A 20412-nucleotide genomic window follows, 5' to 3' on the forward strand; every position below is an offset into this window, starting at 1 on the left:
TCTGCAAAAAAAAGAAAAATCTGTCCAGGAAATTAATACTCACATAAAGACAATTAAACATAATTTTAATATAGCAAATGAAAATGTCTAACCAGTGTAATAAATTTAATTTCTCCTGGTCCAAAATGGGATTTTTTTCTAGTCAGACATTTTGACTTGTCATAATTAGAAAGACAAAGATGTTAGTAATAACATTAATGATGGCTGTTTTAGTCAAGTGTTACAGAGAGCCAGCGTGACCAATACCAGGACCTTGAAACTGAAACAATTAAATGGATTTAACCATTGTTAATTTGATTACTTTTCACCTGTGCTTTTCCTACTGGCATGCCAAAATGTCCTCAGAGAAAAATGACTACCCACTATCATTTATTTCAGGGATTTCATCAACAGTTGCAGAATAATATCAATAATCTCAATCACTATATGATTAATATATATATCAAAAGAATGTGACTTTAAAGGGGAAATTTAACTTGAATCGTTTTGGCAGAATAGTCTGAGATAAAACTTCCAACATCTCACTATTATTCTAACCCGTCTTTCAATAGCATTTCTAGTGTGAAATGCATTTGAACTTAATTCAACCAGACATGGGTATGGAATTTAGGTTGAGTACAGTTCACCGTTTTCCAGGCATCAAAGCCGACTGTGAAATGCAACAATGGTGCCTCAGCGGTTATAAGTGTTGCATGAATGCCTGCTTCATTCAACAGAGAGGCTCAGATTTGCAAGGCAAGTCCAAGGGCTGAGCGGCTTGAAAGGTTCAAAACTAGCAAAGGTTATTCTGTTAAAATGGTGTTAAAGATGAAGGCTAAGTTTAAAAAACAAAACACAAGCAGAGCACATTGCCTGTTAACCCTAATCTATGCAGAAGTGTTGGTATTTCTGGTTTTATTTTATATGATTCTTTTTAGATGCTGATGATACGGAAAAATATAAATAAGCCCTGACCTTTCTGCATGCTTAGATACCACTTTCAAATGTATGTGTAATTTTAGTAAGCAACAGCGGTGGAAGAACCATATACACTTTTGTACACCACGTACATTTTCTCTTCTTTATTACAAATGTGTTGTGTACAAACGGTTTGTCAGAAACTATACAACATTCATTTCTTTTCTGCTTTGACCTTGGGGCTGAAGAAGGATGACATAGGCTTCATGCCAGTCTTGTCCACCTTAGCCAGAGTTTTCTGAGCAGCCGTCATCTTCTTGGGCGGCTGGAATAAGGAGGAAAAAAAGAAAAATCAATATGATAACTCAACAACCTTGTGCAGACACAGCGGGGAATTCATTACATATCATGAACTTCAATTCAAGCTGAGAAAAAACAATACATTTTACAGACAAAGCTTATCTATACACAAATTATGTACAGACAAAGCTTAAAGAAAGCAGTCAGCAAACACGGACTACACTAACAATCACTCAAGGTCTTCAAGAAAACGGCTCTAGAGATTAAAAGCAAACAAACGACCACTTTAGCTATTCTCCTATAATCAAACGATCACCAAAGCCACCGTTTCCTGCAATAATTGTTTGGTCTTTTCAGACAGACTGCTCCATATACACTCACTTTCCGAGCAAAGTCTGCACTGTTGAATTTGGTGTAGTCCTCCCCGGCCTCCACCGGTTTGTCTGAAAGTTTCCGCTTCTGCCAAACGAGGAAGTAAGAAATTCTTTTCATGACAAAGAGCACCACAGATTTTTACCACAGTGACACACACACCTCTAGCTCTAATGACCTCACACTGCAGATGAAAAAAACCCTTAAAACCAAAGTTTAAAAAGGCACAAGCAGTGACTTAGGATGGTGGAATAATTTCTCCTCAGAAATGTGCACATGCAGAAATTGCAGAGTGAGGCGGAGGACTACAGAAAACATTCAACATGATTTCAGCAGCATGCAAAAAAATGGAGGATGTATTATATTGACTTAACTCTGGTCTAAGAAAAATAGCATACCTTGGAAGGAGGCTCAGTCTCCTTTGGGCTTGTGAGCTCTGGTAACCTGTGAAGGAGGACGAGATGCATGGTAGCATTATGACCACACCTTAGTACTAATAACAAACATAATGTCAAAGTGTTAGATGTCTGAACATACTGCAAGTGTCTGAGAAGAGCCTTGCTCAGGTCTTCACTGATGTACTCTGATATCAGGCCATGGGCATAGCGTAGGTAGTCCTCTGTATCACAGTGATAAGAGAATGACAGTGATTACTTATATAATACAGCTTATTATTTCACATAATTTGAGGTTGAGCGATTTAAAAATCAAACTGAGAGGTGGGGAAATGTTTCAGTGTTTGTTCATGGACAAAAACTGCATGTCAGTACTGCCATCTATTGGTCAACATCACATCTACTGCAAAAACACATGCTGGATATGTTGAAGTGTTGAATGTTGAAGAAGTGAAGCCAATTTTTGTGGTCTTTTCATAGGAACGAGAGGCTGGAATTTCAGACATTTGTAAAACAGTGTCTTAAACACTGACGCACCCTGAAGATGAGTCTTACCCTCACTGTAGTCTGACTCTGACTTCACTCTGACATATGTTGTTGATTTGACTCCTTCTCCCACTGAGATATTTCTCTTCTTGAGGGAAGCAACTGTCCTTTCCACCTATTACAAGAAGTAAAAAAAAAATGAACTTCACTTGAAAATTCTTTTTTTTTTTTTTATTTCTGTCTACTGTATTGCAGTTTAACTGTCTTGCACTATCCATCAGCCAGCACGTAAAAATGACAGATTTCATATAAAATAGCTTAAAGCAGTACTTTACAGTACCTTTTTCTGTAACCAGTTCATTGTCTTCTCTTGGCTGTATCGATGAAACTTCAGGCTTCCCACCTCTGGAAGAAAGAAACACTACATTCAAACATGGCAATTAGCATTACTTTACACTTATGTAAAATTAACTTAAAAAATAACCTTCACCTTTTTCCTCTGAAATGTGGTGCAGGGAGGCCAGGGAACGTGTGCAGCTCAGCAGCCTTGAGCAACCTGGGAATTCCTCATCCATAACAACCTGATCCACAGGCTGGAACTTCCCCTGAGCACCAGATTTAAAAAAAAAAAAGTAAATAAATAAAACAAATATTGTGACTTTCATGTGCAAGGTCTAGTTTTAAAAAAATGGAAAACACACTGCTGTTTCTTACCTCTTTTCCAGCTTTAATCAAATAGGGCAAAATGAGATAGAGAGGATCCATTGGTGTTATAAAGAGAAGTCTCCCATCTGTTTAATAAAAGAGACAACTGTAAAAACACACAAACCTGATCAACATATGGTCAAATTCTGACCCAGCAACAGTTGAAAGTACATCTCTATCTCATCAACTTCATGATCAACAACATACATTCTGAAATAATTTAATTAATTTCAAACACTGTTACAAAGCCCACTGCTCATATTAGACTTCATAGCAGTGTGCAGTATGTAAACATGTATGTCATCCCTGTTGGTCAGCTGTTAGTTTTAATTTGATTGCTGGCATCTCTTCTTCTCATGTTGTTGTCTGTGCTTGGTGTAGTTACTGATATATGGACACTTTTGTTCTGGACATGTTTATACATCAATTATTTTTTTCATTTTATGAATGAGGTTTCTGGATATATGATTTAGCTTATCTGAGCTCTGTTAGTTGTCCTAGCTGCCACAAGTTGCTAACTGGACAAACTCTTTTGAGGCTGACAAATACTGTTAATGTGGATCATAAGTACTATGAGCCACCTTTGTAGCACTGTTTGTAATAATGATAAAGTTTCTTCAAAGTTTATACTTTAATGAGTAGTGAAACCAACCTCTCTGTACAGTCTGGCCAACAAACCAAGAGTGGAAATCTTCTTCAAATGCTTTGACCTCATACAGCTGTGCATCACCACCACCCAGCATATACAGAGATGCTGCGTCTGCAGGATAAAAACAATGGGGAACTGTGTTACTTTCACAACCACATCTGCATGTACAATGCTACAGAATTAGACAGTGGTGAAAACTGGAAGCAAACATGCTGGCACTTTGTCCTTTATGTAATGTTGACTGTTTCTCCATTTTATACACATCTGCATGTTGACTTTTACTATATTGTAACTTACTGTTAACACACTGTTTTCCTTTATTAACAGTATTGTTACAGCTGCCACTAACAAATACTCTCATTATTAATTTCCAGCTTGCCAACTGCTGCTCCAAATACATGAAGATGGGGAGGTGTCATGCTTATCTGTTATAAAGGTATGAAATGTGGCTTCTTACAACTCCAAATATATCTTACTGTCTTGCTAATTTAGCACACACATATCTATATAATCTTCTATGACAGTAAACTAAATATTTTTAGGCCCTTGGCTGCCAGTTGGACAAAACAAGATATCTGAGGGCATCACATAGGGCCCTGGAAACCCGTGATGAACATTTATCACTATTATCTGAAAGTGTATTTATCATTCAATAAATAAATGAATTGTAAGTTGCAGACCTAGATAAATGGATAACAACAAAAGGGGTTAAACCTGTAACAGGATTCCTTAGTCTCACAAAAGTTGGGTCGCTGTCTGGCTTCTGTGTGTCGATGACGGAGTCTGTGGACATTGAAAACAAAAATTAGGCTCATGGTAGGTCACTGTGAGCTCTCTGACAAAACACCACAGCTCGATCCGTGGGAAATAACCTCTGTATGGCTGCATGTCATACTGAGATCACAGCTAACAGCACATTATGCACTAACGAATTACTAACTAGTAACTAACATCAGCTCACTTTGTAGTAACGCGTTATTTCCTATAACGTGTAGCTAACCATCGTTAGCCACCAGCGTCTAATAACTTTGCTCAGATTTCTTATGTTTGTAGCAACTTAGCTAAGTTAGCTCATTCTGGATGTTGTGTTTAACCTACCCGCAGCAACGACAACCCAGCTGTCATTTTGTACATTAGGCGTTCGCTTCTTCTTAGTAGCCATTTTGTGTAGATCTGCTTAAACGGGATGAGTTTCTGCTGACGCGGTTTCCTACTGATATGAATTTAATTATTTTCCGGGCTAAAATCACTCTCGGCCTTGTGAAAGTATATGCTACTTAAACCAAACAGCATGAGCTCAGAAAAGGCGCCTCTCTGCGTCTACCTGCATTTGTCCCACAGGGGGAAAAAGGGAGAAAACACTACATTTATTATTGCACTGCGAGGTCTCTGCCATAATTGTTTTTACACAAGCAACACTACAAACAATTTTTTTTTAGTCAAATGAATTTTCTACCATAGAAAAGTGCTCAAAAGAAGCGAAAAAAGGCCGTTGCAGACTTTTAATTCACCCTGTACACACTGCAGTGGTACGTTCCGTGGTGATGCCGTCAACACGCAGTTTCCCAGAATGACCGCTAGAGGTCGCCCAAGAACCGTGATTAAACTTACAGTATTCATGGACATTTCGGTTTGATCGGCGCAGTTTACCTCCTAGTTATTTAGCTGATATTTCAGAAACATGGTTTGGTCTTCTCAGAGAGCCAAAGGGCCTCTGCTCTCAGGTGCAGGATGTTTGGTGACCAGTTGTCCCTTGGCACACTGGTACACAACAGATTGGGGGATCCATCTGTCCTTCAGTAAGAGGAGGGCATCTCTCACTCTCTCTCTCAGGATGTGACACTGTGAGTCCCAGTTGGTTTTCAGTGAGTCACTTGTTTTTTTTTCCTCCTGCACTGTTTATGTGCATGCTCAAGTAGGGATGTGTAGGACGCTTGTGTGTGTTTCCATCCCTGTTAGATGACTGCCGCTGTGTCATCAATTTGTTTAACTGTTCAGGGGCCCCTCTGATATGTTTATATAGCTTTTTTTGAGCTTTGGATTTCCCTCTCTTCTAAAGACAGCCTGGGAGAACCACAGCACAGCCCATTAACAGGTTTTTAATTAGCTTGTTTTGGTAATGAGGAAGGGAGGGATTTGTGTGCTGGGTGACTGATCATTCAAACATTGCCACACAGTGTCCCTGTGGGGACCAGCATGATGTAGAGGAAAACTAGAGCCTGCACAGGGTGACGTATGGCAGCTTCATGTTTCTGTAGTTCACTCAACTTTTAACATAAACTCTTTCTGCCTTTTGTGCCTTTCCTTTTGTGTCTTCCACTCCTTTTTGTTTGTTTAAAAATGATATTGCTTTGCAGGCCAATTTGCCCAGATTTGAGCAACACATGCTCTAAACCCTTTGAACAAGGTCTAAACTTCTTAAAAGCAGTTCATTTTATGTTGCTGTAGTCTGTGTCAAAGAGATCATGGGTGCGATATTGTCTGTGAATTACTTGTTTTATGTGTCCCAGGAGGATCATACACAACAGTCTGTGCAGCTAAACAGAATATTCCATGAAAGCTTTCTTTCTTTTTGCGCTGCTTGAGGGAACGTCTGCATTTCTGACTGCCCGGGAGAACAACAGCAGCCTTTCTGATACACTGGACCGCAGACAACCGCAGAGAGCCCAGTCCTCTGTCACCAGCATGCAGACGAGAACAAAGTGGGTCTAAATTTAGGCCCTGATGTGGCTTTGTGGACCTGGGGTCCGAGACCCCCACCCCGTCCACTCCCAAACCTAACTCCAAAATCCTCATCAATCATACATCCAACAAAGAGAATTTCAACACAACCAAAGCCATGTCTGTTCTCTCTTATTCCCCCTGAAGCTCAACTTCCTCCTTCTCTCTGTCTGATTCACTTTTGAGCTTGCTATTCCTTGTTAAAAGAGGTAGAGGTGGGAGTGTATTGGAGCCAGCAGGCTGTAGACAGTTGGTCACACTCTGCTTAGCTCATTGAACAGCCCTTGATCCTATCTATCTCTGTGGCCTCATTTGTGGTGGTCCAATGCAGGGTGACAGGTTACAGCTTACATATTGACTCAGCCCTGAGCTGTCATGTCACCGCCATGTGCCGTGCATTACCAAGGGTGTATTTTTTTTAAACCTCTTCATAGTCTGTCTTCAGGATTTATGGAATAAAAAAGAGTTGATTTCAAGAGCATGCATATTCACAGTGCATTTTTAGCTGTCATGGCTGCCAAAGAGAAGCAGGTTATAAATAGAAAGACAGCATCACTCAGTCAGGGTGCCACTTTTTCCTGTATAGATACAGACATTGGCTGTGGTTCCACGCAGCTGTTAAAGCCACATTACCATTTTGAATTCCCCACAGATGTAAACTCCATCTTTAGCTCAGGGAGGTAGTGTACACATCGATACACTCATAACAGACACACACATACACACACATAAAAACAGATGTGGAGAGAATTCCCCTTGGCAGCAGAAGCCTTTGAGTCATCATCTGGGATTCCCTTCCTCTCACTTCCAAATATGGGTGGGATTGTGAGAGAGCGGGAGGGAGAGTGTGGAAGCAGAGTGGAACCCCCTCGTGATGTCAGAGCTGTGGAACAGCGAGCCTCACACTGACTGGAAGTTCACAGGAAGGAATGTCGGGAATGCAGGGATCTCCGAAACGCTGTGCTCTCATGCACGTTTGTGAAAATCTGAGTTGCAGCACTCATGCCTCATGTGCACCCACACTCACACACACTCACGCAATGTTTTTCGCCAGTCCTCTCACTGGGGAGATATTTGTTCCCGTAAAGTCTTATTCTTCTTCACCCCCACTCACCCCACAAGATGGTGACTCCTTATTCCCAGCATCAGATGCTCTGTGTGAGGCCTCTGGTTCAGTGTGGTATTTCCCTTCGCCCTGAACGAGAATAATGTGATGGCTTGTGCTTGGTGTAGCCCTTCATGTTTCGAAACCGTACAGATTTTTACAGATTTTTACGTTTTTGTAATGATCACAATATTCATTTACTGCACTACGTTACTTAAGCTTGCTTTTCTCTACATTTCAGACAAAGCTTCACTTTTTACTCTACTACATTTGTCTGAAGGTGAGTTATCTTGCAGATCAAATGCAAAACTTAAACTAAGCTTAGAAAGATTTAAGTTTAAACCACCCAACCAGGTCTAGATTAACCTGCTAGGAGGCCTCAGGGGCCTATTGGCCCCCCCTGCTCTTCCCACTCACACACCTGTTGTCTTTAAGAACAGGTATTGTCATTTACCAACCAGAACTCCCATGCTTGATCACAGATGTATTTAGAAATGTGGATCACGTATGAAGTCAAATGCTAAAGGTCTTTTGACACAAAACAGGGCTTCACGTAAGGCTGTAGTTTCCTGGTTGACTTGCCAGTTGGTTGGTTGAAATGCTCTCATCCAACCACATTCTCATTGGTCAAACAATTGCTGCTGTTGCTGTCAGGAGGAGAAAAAAGCTACATCTACAGGCTTCTAGGATTAATCCATTATTTTTGGCAGTGGGAGGGACAGACAACTCTGAGACAACTTTGAACTCGCCCAACCTTATGCAAACAGCTAGCTCTAATTTAACGTTTACTGAGCGTTTGCTTGGCCAGGCTATTCTTTTCTTGCTCTGCCATTTGTCGCTCTCTTTTTTTGGGCATGTTGGCCCTCTGCTCATTCCAGCTCTTCCATTTCCCCCAGCACGTTTGTTGTGCTCACCTTCCTCTCCGTTCTTTTTATGTTTTATGTTTGCAGACTATGGAGTGACTCACCACCATCACTCACTGCTTTGGAGTGTGTCATTGGCGTCTTTGTTCGTGTGTGGTAACCTTTATTCACAACGTGGGGACATACATGTGACGGTAGCTCTCAGCGGGCAATTCTGAAGCGGCTGTACCCAACCATTTGAGAAAAAGTCAGATTTAGCAGCCAAAAGAAACTAACGGTGGGTTTTGAACATAATTTTTATTTGTTGGAAATCTAACTTTTGTTTTTTATGAGAACAAATGTAGTTTTTTGTGCATTTAAAAGTTCATAGTCTCGCTTTAAGCGTTGGGTTATTCTCGTTCAGAACTAGTTTGTACAACACGCTGTCCGCCCGCATTGGAAATTAAAAGCGTTTGTAGTTGTACCGAACAGCCACACTTGAAGGCGTGGTGACAAGCCTGCTGTCATAAAGAGCATGGAGACGTGATAACATTTAAATATAGGGATAACAGCAGACATTTTCAGACAGTCTCTCCAGGAAGTAGTCGCACTTGGTTGTTCTCATGAAAAGTGACAGAAATAAGAATGAAAAAAGAGAGCTAGAGAGAGAAGTTCAAACCCTGGCTCCTTTCCCACTTCCGCACAGCTGGCCAGTCATGGTATGAAGTGGGTGTGAATGTCGGATTGTCAGTTTCAGAAAGTCCCAAAATCAGTTGGCCATATCCCCCCTTGCCCTAAAGGGTTCTGGCAGTTCTTAAGAGTTAACCAGCCACTTAAGGTTCTTAACACTTTAGTTGATCATATGCTTTAATAGTGGTTTGTCAAACAAGTTTGCCATTAATTGGATTACCTTGAACAACTGCCACGCTATAAAGGCCAGTCCATGGTTTCCTCATTCACTTTCCTGCAAGGGTATGCACAGACCCTGTGCAGACTGTCCACACCAATACGTGTGCCAGACGAGTAAACTGAGCACACCTTTCCTGTCATTTATTTCCCATCCTCAGTCCTATTCGTGTTAAGCGGTTGTTCATGTTTTTTTTTTTTTCAAATTCAGCAAACAAAAGAGCACTTCTTCTTGCTGTCAGGAGGTTGCCTTCATGTTTTCTAGTACGTGTGGAGGGTGTCCACATACACATACCACATAAAATTAATAGAAGCATCCATGTCCACAGTCTGCATCCATCTGAGGGCAAGCAGAAACCATGAAATGGCCTTTACCTTTCCTGCTTAACTTTTCCTAGTTAGTAATACGGCCTTGCATCTCACCATCAACCCTGTCAAGTTTAAGGTACCTTCTTGAATTTTTGACCACCAGTAGCCCTTTATGACAAGAACTATGGAAACATAGGAAACAATCTTAGGAACTAAACTTGGAACTAAAAGTCCCTTTACTACATTAAAAAAACCGTGAGGATTAGAGGAAGTTCTTCAGCGACAGATTAAACAACAGCAGATTTTGAGACTCTGTTTTCACAAATAAGGAAACAACAGCACAGTGATTCTATTGTTTTATGTGTTTACTGTCGCGTGACTCTGATGGTTGAGTCAAATGTAATGAATGAATAAAAGCAGCGCTATGAAGCAGCGTTGTGATGAGTGGGTTCCCATTTTGTTTGTATCTCGTGCAGATCACTGAGGACAAGAATCACACGACACACATTCCTGCCAATGGTTTCACACTATTCCGCTGATTGCGGGTGGTGGTAATGTGCCAAGAAACGTAGCTCTGAGTGAGTAAATTGTAGGGAAGAAGAAGAAGACTACAAACTAACAAACATGGAAGTAAACAATGCAGGTTTCAAAATTTTCAAAAACATCAGTTTTGCAACATTCTTATGAGGAAGGAAATGCATTTAGCCGTTTATCAGACCTCAGTAATGCATATAATCCTTTTTGGTGAGAAAAAACATTGTTAATATACAAGACTTTTGTTTGTTAAGAGGAAAACTCCACAGGGTGCCTTTAATGTGTAAGTTTTAATTTATGACTGAAAGGAACATTGCAAAACTGAGACTTCTCTAAGTTTCTAAATATCCAGCAAAACATTTTATATTAGGTAAAAATTGACAGTTTGCAGTTTGGAGTTCGCTAATTTGGGGTGACTGAAAGTTGCCTGTTCCCTCATTGTGTATTTTTCACGTGTTTTTTGAACTACCCAAAGTATATTAATCATGGAGACAGGGCTGAAATAATCATGAAACATAACTGATTAGTCAATGTGCAATCACCAGTTATTTTATGTTTAAGTCATTTATCAAGCAAAAACACCAAAGATTCACTAATTGCAGTTTGTCAAATGGGATCATTTGTGGCTTTTTTTATCTTTTATATTAATGTTGATTTAATACATGTGGGGTTTGGATTGTTTGTAGGACTAAACAAACAATCTGAAGATGCCATCTTTAGCTCTGGCAAATTAAAGTGGACAGTACTTTGTGACAGCGTATAGACAAAAGAATTAGTTTGTTAATTGAAAAAAAATACTGATGGATAAATCAGTAATGACACTAAGAATGTGCTGCATGGGGCCCTGCTGTGTGGGGTTTGATAAAAATGTAAACTTTCATCCTTTGTGGGGGGGGGGGGGTTGTCTGTCCCAGAAGCTTTCATCTGCCCATGATCCCTGCCTGTCTCCTCTCTCCCTTTTCTTTCCCTCTCTTTACTCCGTCCCGCCGAGTAGACGTCCCACAATACACTATCCCCAACCCTAATTATTGTTTACTAGGATCAATCTCTCTCTCCCTGTCCCTCTCTCCATCTCTCTCTCTCTCTCCCTCTCGCTGTCTCCCTCTCTCTCCCTCCCACTCTCTCAGTGTACCAGGGACCAGAGATGATGTGGTAATTACATCTGCCGACTGCTGGTCTGCCGCAGACGTCTCCGCAAGTCTCTCTGCTCAGAGAGAAATTAGAGACTGCTCAGCACATGTCCAGGGCTGCAATTAGAATAAGTACTCTGTGTATGAAATGTGTTTATTTGTTTATTTATGAGACCCCTGAATTCCAGGGCACTTCTCTTTGCTTCTACACTCTAAGGTTGGGTCGTGTCAGGGGATGTGCGCCAGAGCCCCTGTTGGAGAGTTATGAGAAAACACAGATGTAGTGATAGTTTCTCTCTCACAGTGTTTACTGTTTTAGCATGTGTCTCAGTTTGATGTTTTTGTGTGATTGACATTTTTCCAAAAATGAAGTTCATAAACTGCATGTCCTGTTGCAGAAGCTGTTATGGGGCTTCTGCATTTTTATTAATCATATCAAGTGAGTATCTTCCAAAGTTACTGTCTTTTTAGTTCAATATTCCCTTTGTGTTTTTCCCCCAGTGTTTCTGGTCTTAGCTGTTGGTATTAGTAATGTTGGAAGATACTTACTTGATTTGACTATAACACAGATGTATGAGCTTTGGCATGCATATTAGAACAGACTGAGGACTGATTTTGTCCCCCTTCACACTTTAGGATGGGATTTCTTTATGCTCGGTATATATAAGAGGATGATTACAGTGTCCAGTAATTCCTTCAATGTGCATATAGGCATGTGAGTTTGATCTTACCAGCATCTCTAAACCCACTAATTAACAAGGTGTATCTCGTTTGTCTAATTATAGTTTTACAGTATGTGTCGGACTATTTCTTGGCCAGAGACAGTAACGTCTTGTCGGGTCTTCATCATTCGTCATCCTGCAACCAGTAGAGCATCATATCTACCACACAGACATGAAGGTGGTATCAGTCTTTTTGTCTAAGTCTCGACAAGAAAGAGAATAAGCAAATGTCCCAATGTGGTGAATGATTTCTTTAAACATCCTCAATTATCCTTTTGTTGTGGCTGCAGTTCAGAAGAAGTAACATTGACTTAGTGTTATATGTTGTGTAATTTATTTACTTAATGTTGTCACTCTGTTGCTCTACATTATAATACTACTTCTCTCGACTTTGTACTTACAACACCTATTACACGTCCACAAAGAAGGAATTCCCCTCTGATGCTTCTTGTAATGTTCCTCTCTTTTTCCATTTTTCACTGGAGATTTTTTTATTTTATTATATCTTTTCATTATCAGAGTCAACCTACTCATGTCAGATTGTACTATATGTTGTACACAAACTTGACAACGAGGAAAACATGGAGAATAAGTGGTTTATTTGTACAAGAAGAAGAGGGTGGACCAGAAGAGATTCAATTCTAATTACGCAAAATATCTTTTCCAAAATTCCATCTTTCACAAATAAAAAAATATTTGGAGAAAATCCCATTTTTTTCTACACCAAACTACACCAAAGAAAAAAAGACCCCACTGTTTTCTTTTCTTTCCTGACAGAAACATGTCTCCCATTTCACTTTGAAAGGGTCCAGTTTCAGACACAAAATAGTCAAGGGGACTCAGCGCTGCCGAGGGGCGCTTTCTCCACTCCCAGATTTATGAGCTGCGCAATGAGACAGTCGACAACTCAGGCCATTAAAAGATTATCTGGATTTTTCACAGGCATACTGGGATAATTTGGGAGCAATGTCATTATGTTCATACCATATAAATCTACAAGGTGGAGGGTGACGCAGTGGGGAAAGAACAGCCTATTACACAGGGTGTTTGTGTGCATATGTATGTTGCAGGATGTTCTGCGACATGGCTGTGGTTCTTTCACGTTCCCCCCTAGGACATGTAAATTCTCCACTATTTACAGAAACCACATACATATGTTCATGCCTTTCTTTGTTTGTAGAAGACGGTTTTGATTTTGATACCAAACCACTGTCGTCATGTATTGCACATCATCCCTTATCAAAGATGCTGAATGATTTAGCTATGAGGGTTTGGAGTGTTTATAAGCAGCTTTGCATTTCAATCATTTCCCCTTCTTTTTCAGCTCTCTCACACTCCATAATCTGAGAATCATTCCTGGAACAGAAAAGCAGATGCTGGATGAGAACGGAAAGCAGACAGAAAGGCAAACACATGAAGGTGTTCACGTTGAGGGAGGCAGAGTGACTACACAGCAGTGACAGGTACCGGGTGGCTGAGAGCCTTTAACTTACCTCAGAAGATGGATTGACCCAGCTGCTTCATAAAATAACTAGTCAGTCTCTTAGTGAAATTGTTCCCATGATGGATCTATGCTTTTATGTCAGAACTGTCATTTTTCCACCAAACTAAAACGACTCTTGTCATGATTTCATGTGCTCTGAAGGACGTCACATTAAAGCTGGGCTGAATTTCTTGACCCAATGCACATAATCAATAAACACATTGGCATTTTAAACACAATCATTTTTCAGTAATGCATGAAATGTGTGTCAGCAAATATTTATATTGGGACATGGATGGATAGACAGCATGTGAGACCACTGACTTCATTATTCGTGACCAGAAAGACAAAAACGTGATTCATGCAACATAGGGGTTTTGGCCAATTTCCATGCTATAGGTAATGACTACTTTACTTGCCAACACCATTATCTCAGAGTGTTAACAAGAACTTTAATTTCACCAATAAGCTCTTCCGACTGGACAACAATAGCTGAACCAGACGCTTTCATCTCAATAGTAAAACTGGTAATTACTCTCCTGACTGGACCCAGTCTCACAGTCTGCATTTTGTCCTTGGGTTTTCAGGGATAAGGGTCTTGGCATGAACCAGCCAGGTTTAATGTAATCAAAAAAGGCAAAACCATGAATCTGGTGGTGTGATGTCATCACTATGAGACACTTGTGTGATATCATGATCGTGAGGTAATGGCGGGAGGGGTGTGTAAGTTTATGACTTTGGCACACGCTCAGTTTACCGTCAGCCGACTGCAACAGGGTACTAATGAGAATAGATGGCCTGCCTCAAGCTATCCATGTGTGCCTGTGTGTGTGTGTCTGTGTGTGTGAGAGGCAGAGTGCACATGTTCATACTATGATAAATTTATGGTTATGGGCTGAATGATGTAGTCAAGAGATGGCTGATGCAAATGACCTACAGGTACACACAAGCGGAGGATACATGAGGAAAGCATGTGAGTTTTGAAGTCACCAAGTTTCACATGAATCTGATTCATTTTTCCATTGACACGTACTGGTCTTAGACAATGTCTCATGAGGCAAGACAGACAATACAAAACCACTCACCAGATGAGTATCACTGTAAACTCAGTCAGTCAGAATGAGCAAAGGTTGAGTCTATTTCCAAATTTATTCTGAGGTCTGAGCAATCACCACTTCCTCTCACATCTGTTCCATTGCCACTAATGCCCGAAATCAAATGTATTTGTTGTCCTGCATTTTTCTTAATAGTTAGTTTGGTAACGAAGACATCAAAGTATCTTCTATTGCTGGACTCACTGTAACTCATTCTCAAGAAGAGAAGCAGCTACTGTAAGAGAATAAATCACATTCAAATCATTATTCAGTTTATATAACCTTGTCTTTCTGTTTTGCCTTAGGGTAATTTTTGACTTTTGTCTACCCTGTACATACAACATTAATGCATGGTTGTCCGTCCTGTAGGAGGGATCCTTCCTCTGTTGCTCTTCTCAAGGTCCCACCCTGTTAAATGGGTTTTTTGGGGTGGTTTTCTGTATCCTATCCTTAGGATCAAAGGGCAGAGGGTGTTGTATTCTATAAAGATTGTTAAGCCCTTGGAGACAAATTTGTGATTCTGCTGTACATTGTAAAAAGTTGTCAAGCAAGTCCCCTCTTAAAATCAAACGTTTTTGATCCCATGCGCTAAATTTTCATAATTTGGAAATGTCCTGATTGATGAAGAAACGTCCTAATCGAGGTGGGCATGCAAACCCTTTTTGCACTCTTTGCACTCTTTGGTGTCTTTGTGTGTATGCACTCCAGCTGTCTCTGTTTTGTCTTTGGTTGAGCACAATTTTATTTTAAATCTTATACGGTATACAGGTGACAAATTATTTTAGTTCTGAACCATTTGATGTGAAATTTATTGCCTTTCTGTAAAGCTCATAGTAAATATTGGCAAGCTAGTATAAGATTTTTCTTAATTCCATGTTATATGAATGCACATATGGAGAAAATTTTGGCCTCAGAGTTACACTTGCATGCAGTAACTGCTCAAGCAGTAGGATATCAAGTATCAAATCCAGATCTTGTGTCATTATTTGACAGTTAAAAGGTGCAATTAGTCTTACAAATATTAATCCAGCGCTTTGTTTTTCGTTAAATTGGTAACACGTTTTAAAACTGTTAGTTCTGACCACCTAATTTGCTGCTAAATTTGACATGGCTCAATCCGCAGCGGTGACCTGCTGTTTCATTGTCAATTACAGTGAGTTAGAAGTGAAAGTGTGACCTCACCCAAACGATCACATGTGCCAAAGTCACCCTGCAGAAATGACATCATGGATAATGATGTCATCCCAGGATTCCAGACCCTCTCCCTTTCCCGCTTAAATGCTTTTATGCTAGGCTGCGCACACACACACACACACACACACACACACACTCTCACTCTCTCACACACGTGCACACTCCACACTGGAGTGTGTGTAAGTTTATACACTCGTGCTCATACACACAAGACTGGCAATCTCACACACACACACACACGCAGGCAACACACACGTACACACACATAAAACCCACTCAAGGAGCCTCGCCCAAGACTGAGTCGTGATATAAACAAGACAAACATACAACAGATGCGATAAGGATGTCATTTGGCCTCAGAACAAATAAAACAAGTCTGCAGAACTAAACATGCCTAATAATAAGCTTGTAAACCTTCAGGTTTCTGACAGAAGCCAGGCCGCAGCTCCTAATATTCTGCCAGGGAAAAAAAAAGCTACTTTAAATCAGACTCTAAACGTAATCACATTGAGCTTATTTTAAAATGGCCAAAAATAGTATTGTAGGCCACTGTGTTAATTTTCTGTAGCTTAGGAGTTCCTCCTAAGTTAAAAAAAAAAAAACGGTAATAAGGGACCTTCCCTCCAAGTGTAAAAACAGTCATGTGTGTTTAGGAAGAGGCGCTTAACAGAGCCTGGTGTCTTCTCCCAGCAGGATGCATGTGTGCCTCTGGTATCTGAATATTGAAATGACTATATTATCCGGATTTATAATGAACTTCTACACAGAGCAGACGCCAATTTGTTGAGACGGTTAAGCTTCTGTACATTCATTTAGATAGGCTGGACTAAAATTTGTGGTCTTGTGATGGCAGCAGTGGATTGCAACTAAACTAACTTCCTTCTCTGTCTTTCTCTCTCCCCATCTCTCTCTCGCTCTCCACCTCTCTCTCAAACCCGTACACAGGCTCCCCCATGGGCTCTGTGCCCAGTGCCTGACCTTAGTAAATACGTGGCTAATTTGAAGCATGTGGCGGCAAATTGGAAACACTGAGCTTTTAAAATTGTGGACTTTTCTTTTGCAAATGCTAATTCCTCCCAGGAGATCCCATCAGATGAAATGACCCAAAACATGTCAATGTTAGGGCAACATTTGGGCCCACAGGGCGAAGGGGGGTGGGTGGGGGAGAAGAGGGTTCGAAGGGTGGACAAGGAGCAGCTGAAGGGCAGAGGAGTGAGTAAAGGGGTTGTGTTTAAAAGCGGGAAATTCATTCAAGTGATCCCTTAATAAAACACCACTGCTGCTCTCCTCCCTCTTTTACTGTCTCCCTCTTTATCTGTCACTTACTCTCTCTCACACACACACCTCCCACGCACAGGTGGAAATTCTTAGTGCTCTACCTCCTGTTCAAGGGAGAGCTGCATGTTTCATGTAGGACAACAGGTGCACGCAAGGCAGGAGTGCACATGCACTTGTGCATGTGTGTATGTGTGTTTGTGCACGTGTTCAAACTACAACTCTTTATTTCGAGAAGTGCAGAGAAACAGAGCGAGAGTGTGAGCTTTTGGCTCGGATCCACATCTCACCCTCGGAGGACTCCTTGCCCAGCCCCTTCAACGCTACAAAAAATGTCCACCCAACTTAGTCATCGGCTGAGGCTCACAATCATACAGTCCTGTATTTCTCACTGTTCTATTTTGCTCTTGGCAATTATATTTCTTAAAACTATTTGCTAAAATTATTTCCTCATTTCTTAAAATATGTGTAAAAGACAATTGTTTCAAGACACATTAAGCAGACTTCATAGTATTTTTCAGATCAGGGCACTTGGCAGTGGAAAAAATTGTCTTTTGTTATATAAATCATAGGCCACATTATAACAAACAGAGTCTGCAAACATTCAAAATGACAATGCTAATATGTTAATGTTTAGCAGGTATATTATTTACTATGTTCGCCATCTTAGGATAGTGTTAGCATGATAACATTAACAAATTGCTAAATTAGCTTTTTGCTAGTGTTAAACCAACAAAACCAACCAAAGTGTTGAAATAAATTTAAAATTTTAGCCTGATGATGGTGCTATAAAAAAAATTAAGGGATCACTCCAGTATTTAGTTTATCCTGAGGGACATTAGGGTGTGCATCAGTTTTCATTGCAGTGCATGAAAGGTGACCACCATTAATTATTAAGATGCATCCTCTGGGGACTGTGAATTGGTCAATTGATCTAAAACTTGTTGAAATATTTCAGTCTTAGTTTCAAAATGGTGGACCAACAGACAGACTGACATTGCCCATCTCTGGAGCAATTCTGCTAGCTATAAATTAAATTCATATATATTTAAAATATATTAAAATGCACACATAAGGTCTTGAAATGGAATATTTTTTGCAGTAAATACTCTCCCTCTGTGCTTGGCACAGAGATGAGGACCCCAGTTTTCCAGCAATCTGGAGGATCTCTATCCTGCTTCGTGTCCACAGACAAGCTTCCTTGTTGATCTAAAATTAGCCCTGGTCCCCTCTGGTGGCTGGAGCAGGTGGAGGTGACGGGGGCCTTGGCCTGTACTCATGGGACAGAAGGGTGAACGCCATGACCAGAGCCCAGGACCACACAATCTAGTTATAGAAATGAGAATGACATCTCCCACCTCAGCACACACACACACACACACACACCTCTAAATATGAGCCTGTTTTTGCCTCAAACTGACAGGTTTAATCAGTGTCATGCTAGGTTACAATCCCAAGCTGAAAACAACAGATTTCACTGGCAGAGTCTAAAACCACTTATCAAAACTCTTCAGCACCACCACATGAAAACCTCCAACCATGCCTCAATATTTTCAGACTTGCAACATGTAATTTGAGACCAGCTTTTGTGGGCACAAAGTCTCCAAAGCTCACCATTGTCCCCTCTATAGAAAAAGAAAAAAAAACACACACACACATAGACACACACACTAAAATGCTGAAACTTTACCTTTCCGCCATAATGACTCCAATATCTGCTACTACGCATGATGTCTGTACCCACCGTTTCTCATTTCAGAAACTTGCTGATCCCCATATTGCTGGCCCATTCACCAGGATGACATCATTGGATCAGACCGTGCCAACTGTGCTCAATAAAGCCCAGGCGTGTTTCAGTGTGGGAGTGCCTCTGCTGCACTGAGACTTGTATGAAAGACGCAAGTGAGAAGATCTTTGTACTAAATTAGTCATGGCAAAAATTTGAGAGTACTGCTTGACACCAGTATGCACCGAGTAATTGTAAAGAAATTGAATCATTAGAACAACATCCTTTCCTGCCTCCAGTAGACGTTAGCGTGCAAAGCTGAGCTCAGTTAGGTGAACTGCTGAGCCGTGATGCCTTTTTATTGTAAAACAGTTTGCAGTGGGCTCTATTTAAAGAAATATAAAGTGTTAATTAGTGAGTCTTAGGGATGCTGGTAGGTAGTCTGAGGCTGTCCTACACCAAGAAAAATGTCGGCACCAGTCAGTTCAGCCTGTGCCCAAAAACATCACATGTTTACATATAAGTGACAAATTCTTCTATCAGCCTTAGGAATTATAGTGGAGGCAAAAGAGGAAGCAAGATGGGAGGAGGTCATTTGGATGGATGTGTCAACGAAAGATCATACTTTAACGGAGACCTCTTTTTGATTCCTGTTAGACAGTTGAGAATTGACGTTTTCTTTTTTTAAAGTGTGACCATGATCATTCCATAGCCTTAACCACATTTATTATTGTAACTACCACGACGAAGGTCCCCTAACCTTGACTGAGTATAAATTTTAACATAAGCTATGATCTTTCCCTAAACCTAACCAAAACTTAACCATAGCATTGTCACATCATAAAACTTAATTTTTTTCAAATTTATTGTTCAACAGTCCATTTGTAATGGTTTTGGACGGCATGGATAATTCCTGTTGTGCTGCTGGTAAGCGCATCAGAGCAGAAAACACTACCACGTGTGATTCTACATTGCTTGCACCAACTTATTTTGTTGTTTAGGAGGAGGACTTCTTGGCTAGTTTGCATTTCTGCTGAGACTTAGAGGAAACTGTCAATATCACTTTCACACTTTTGGGATAAAAGTTACAGACTGGAAACCGGGGATAGTAGCTAGCCTTGCTCTGTCCACTGATAACAAAATTAGACTACCGGTACCTCCAAAGCTCTTTACTTAACATTATATGTTACATTTGTTTATTCCATATAAAAGGTCAAGTGTAAAAATGACAAGTTGGGGTTTTACAGGGAGTTTTTTGCAGGACTATTCCTTGGCTGGGAGTAGTGACTCCAGCAGTGCTGCACATAACCACAGCTTCTTGTTTTTATGCTTCAGTATGTGAATGGATTTAACAAACAAGATACAATCTGTTAATTTGTGAGTTTTAGAGGTGCTGGTAGGCAGATTTTGTTACAAATTTAGGCAGAACCAGGCTAGCTGTTTCCCTCTGTTTACAGTCTTTGTGCTAAGCTGAGCTAAACAGTATAGATACACCGATATTCTTGCCAAACTCTCAACAGTAAAGTGGATGAGTGTATTTCTCAAAATGTCGAGTTATTCCTTAAAC

General features: G+C 40.5%; 1 protein-coding gene across 2 annotated transcripts; it reads right to left on the reverse strand.

Moving 5' to 3' along the window:
- Positions 1 to 469: 469 nt before the first annotated feature.
- Positions 470 to 5121, reverse strand: rnaseh2b (ribonuclease H2, subunit B). Of its 2 annotated transcripts, XM_041057297.1 has the most exons (11): positions 4903 to 5118; positions 4519 to 4587; positions 3808 to 3915; positions 3165 to 3241; positions 2941 to 3055; positions 2791 to 2855; positions 2520 to 2625; positions 2107 to 2188; positions 1968 to 2013; positions 1579 to 1656; positions 824 to 1222 (listed from the first exon to the last, which is right to left on the reverse strand). In XM_041057297.1, exons 1-11 carry the CDS (start codon positions 4964 to 4966, stop codon positions 1112 to 1114), a joined length of 921 nt encoding a protein of 306 aa, XP_040913231.1. In that variant the 5' UTR covers positions 4967 to 5118; the 3' UTR covers positions 824 to 1111. The 2 variants fall into 2 exon arrangements, with proteins under 2 accessions (XP_040913232.1, XP_040913231.1); XM_041057298.1 differs by lacking the exon at positions 1579 to 1656 and having other exon boundaries at positions 470 to 1222; positions 4903 to 5121.
- Positions 5122 to 20412: the final 15291 nt, after the last annotated feature.

This window comes from Toxotes jaculatrix, chromosome 15 (assembly GCF_017976425.1).
Source record: "Toxotes jaculatrix isolate fToxJac2 chromosome 15, fToxJac2.pri, whole genome shotgun sequence".
Lineage (NCBI taxonomy): Eukaryota > Metazoa > Chordata > Actinopteri > Toxotidae > Toxotes > Toxotes jaculatrix.

Coding starts and splice junctions, on each gene's coding strand:
- rnaseh2b (XM_041057297.1), bottom strand. CDS start 4,966: ATGGCTACTAAGAAGAAGCGAACGCCTAATGTACAAAATGACAGCTGG. Junction 4,588..4,902: donor CTGGGTTGTCGTTGCTGCGG/GTAGGTTAAACA, acceptor CAATGTCCACAG/ACTCCGTCATCGACACACAG. Junction 2,014..2,106: donor GCTCTTCTCAGACACTTGCA/GTATGTTCAGAC, acceptor CCTCCTTCACAG/GTTACCAGAGCTCACAAGCC.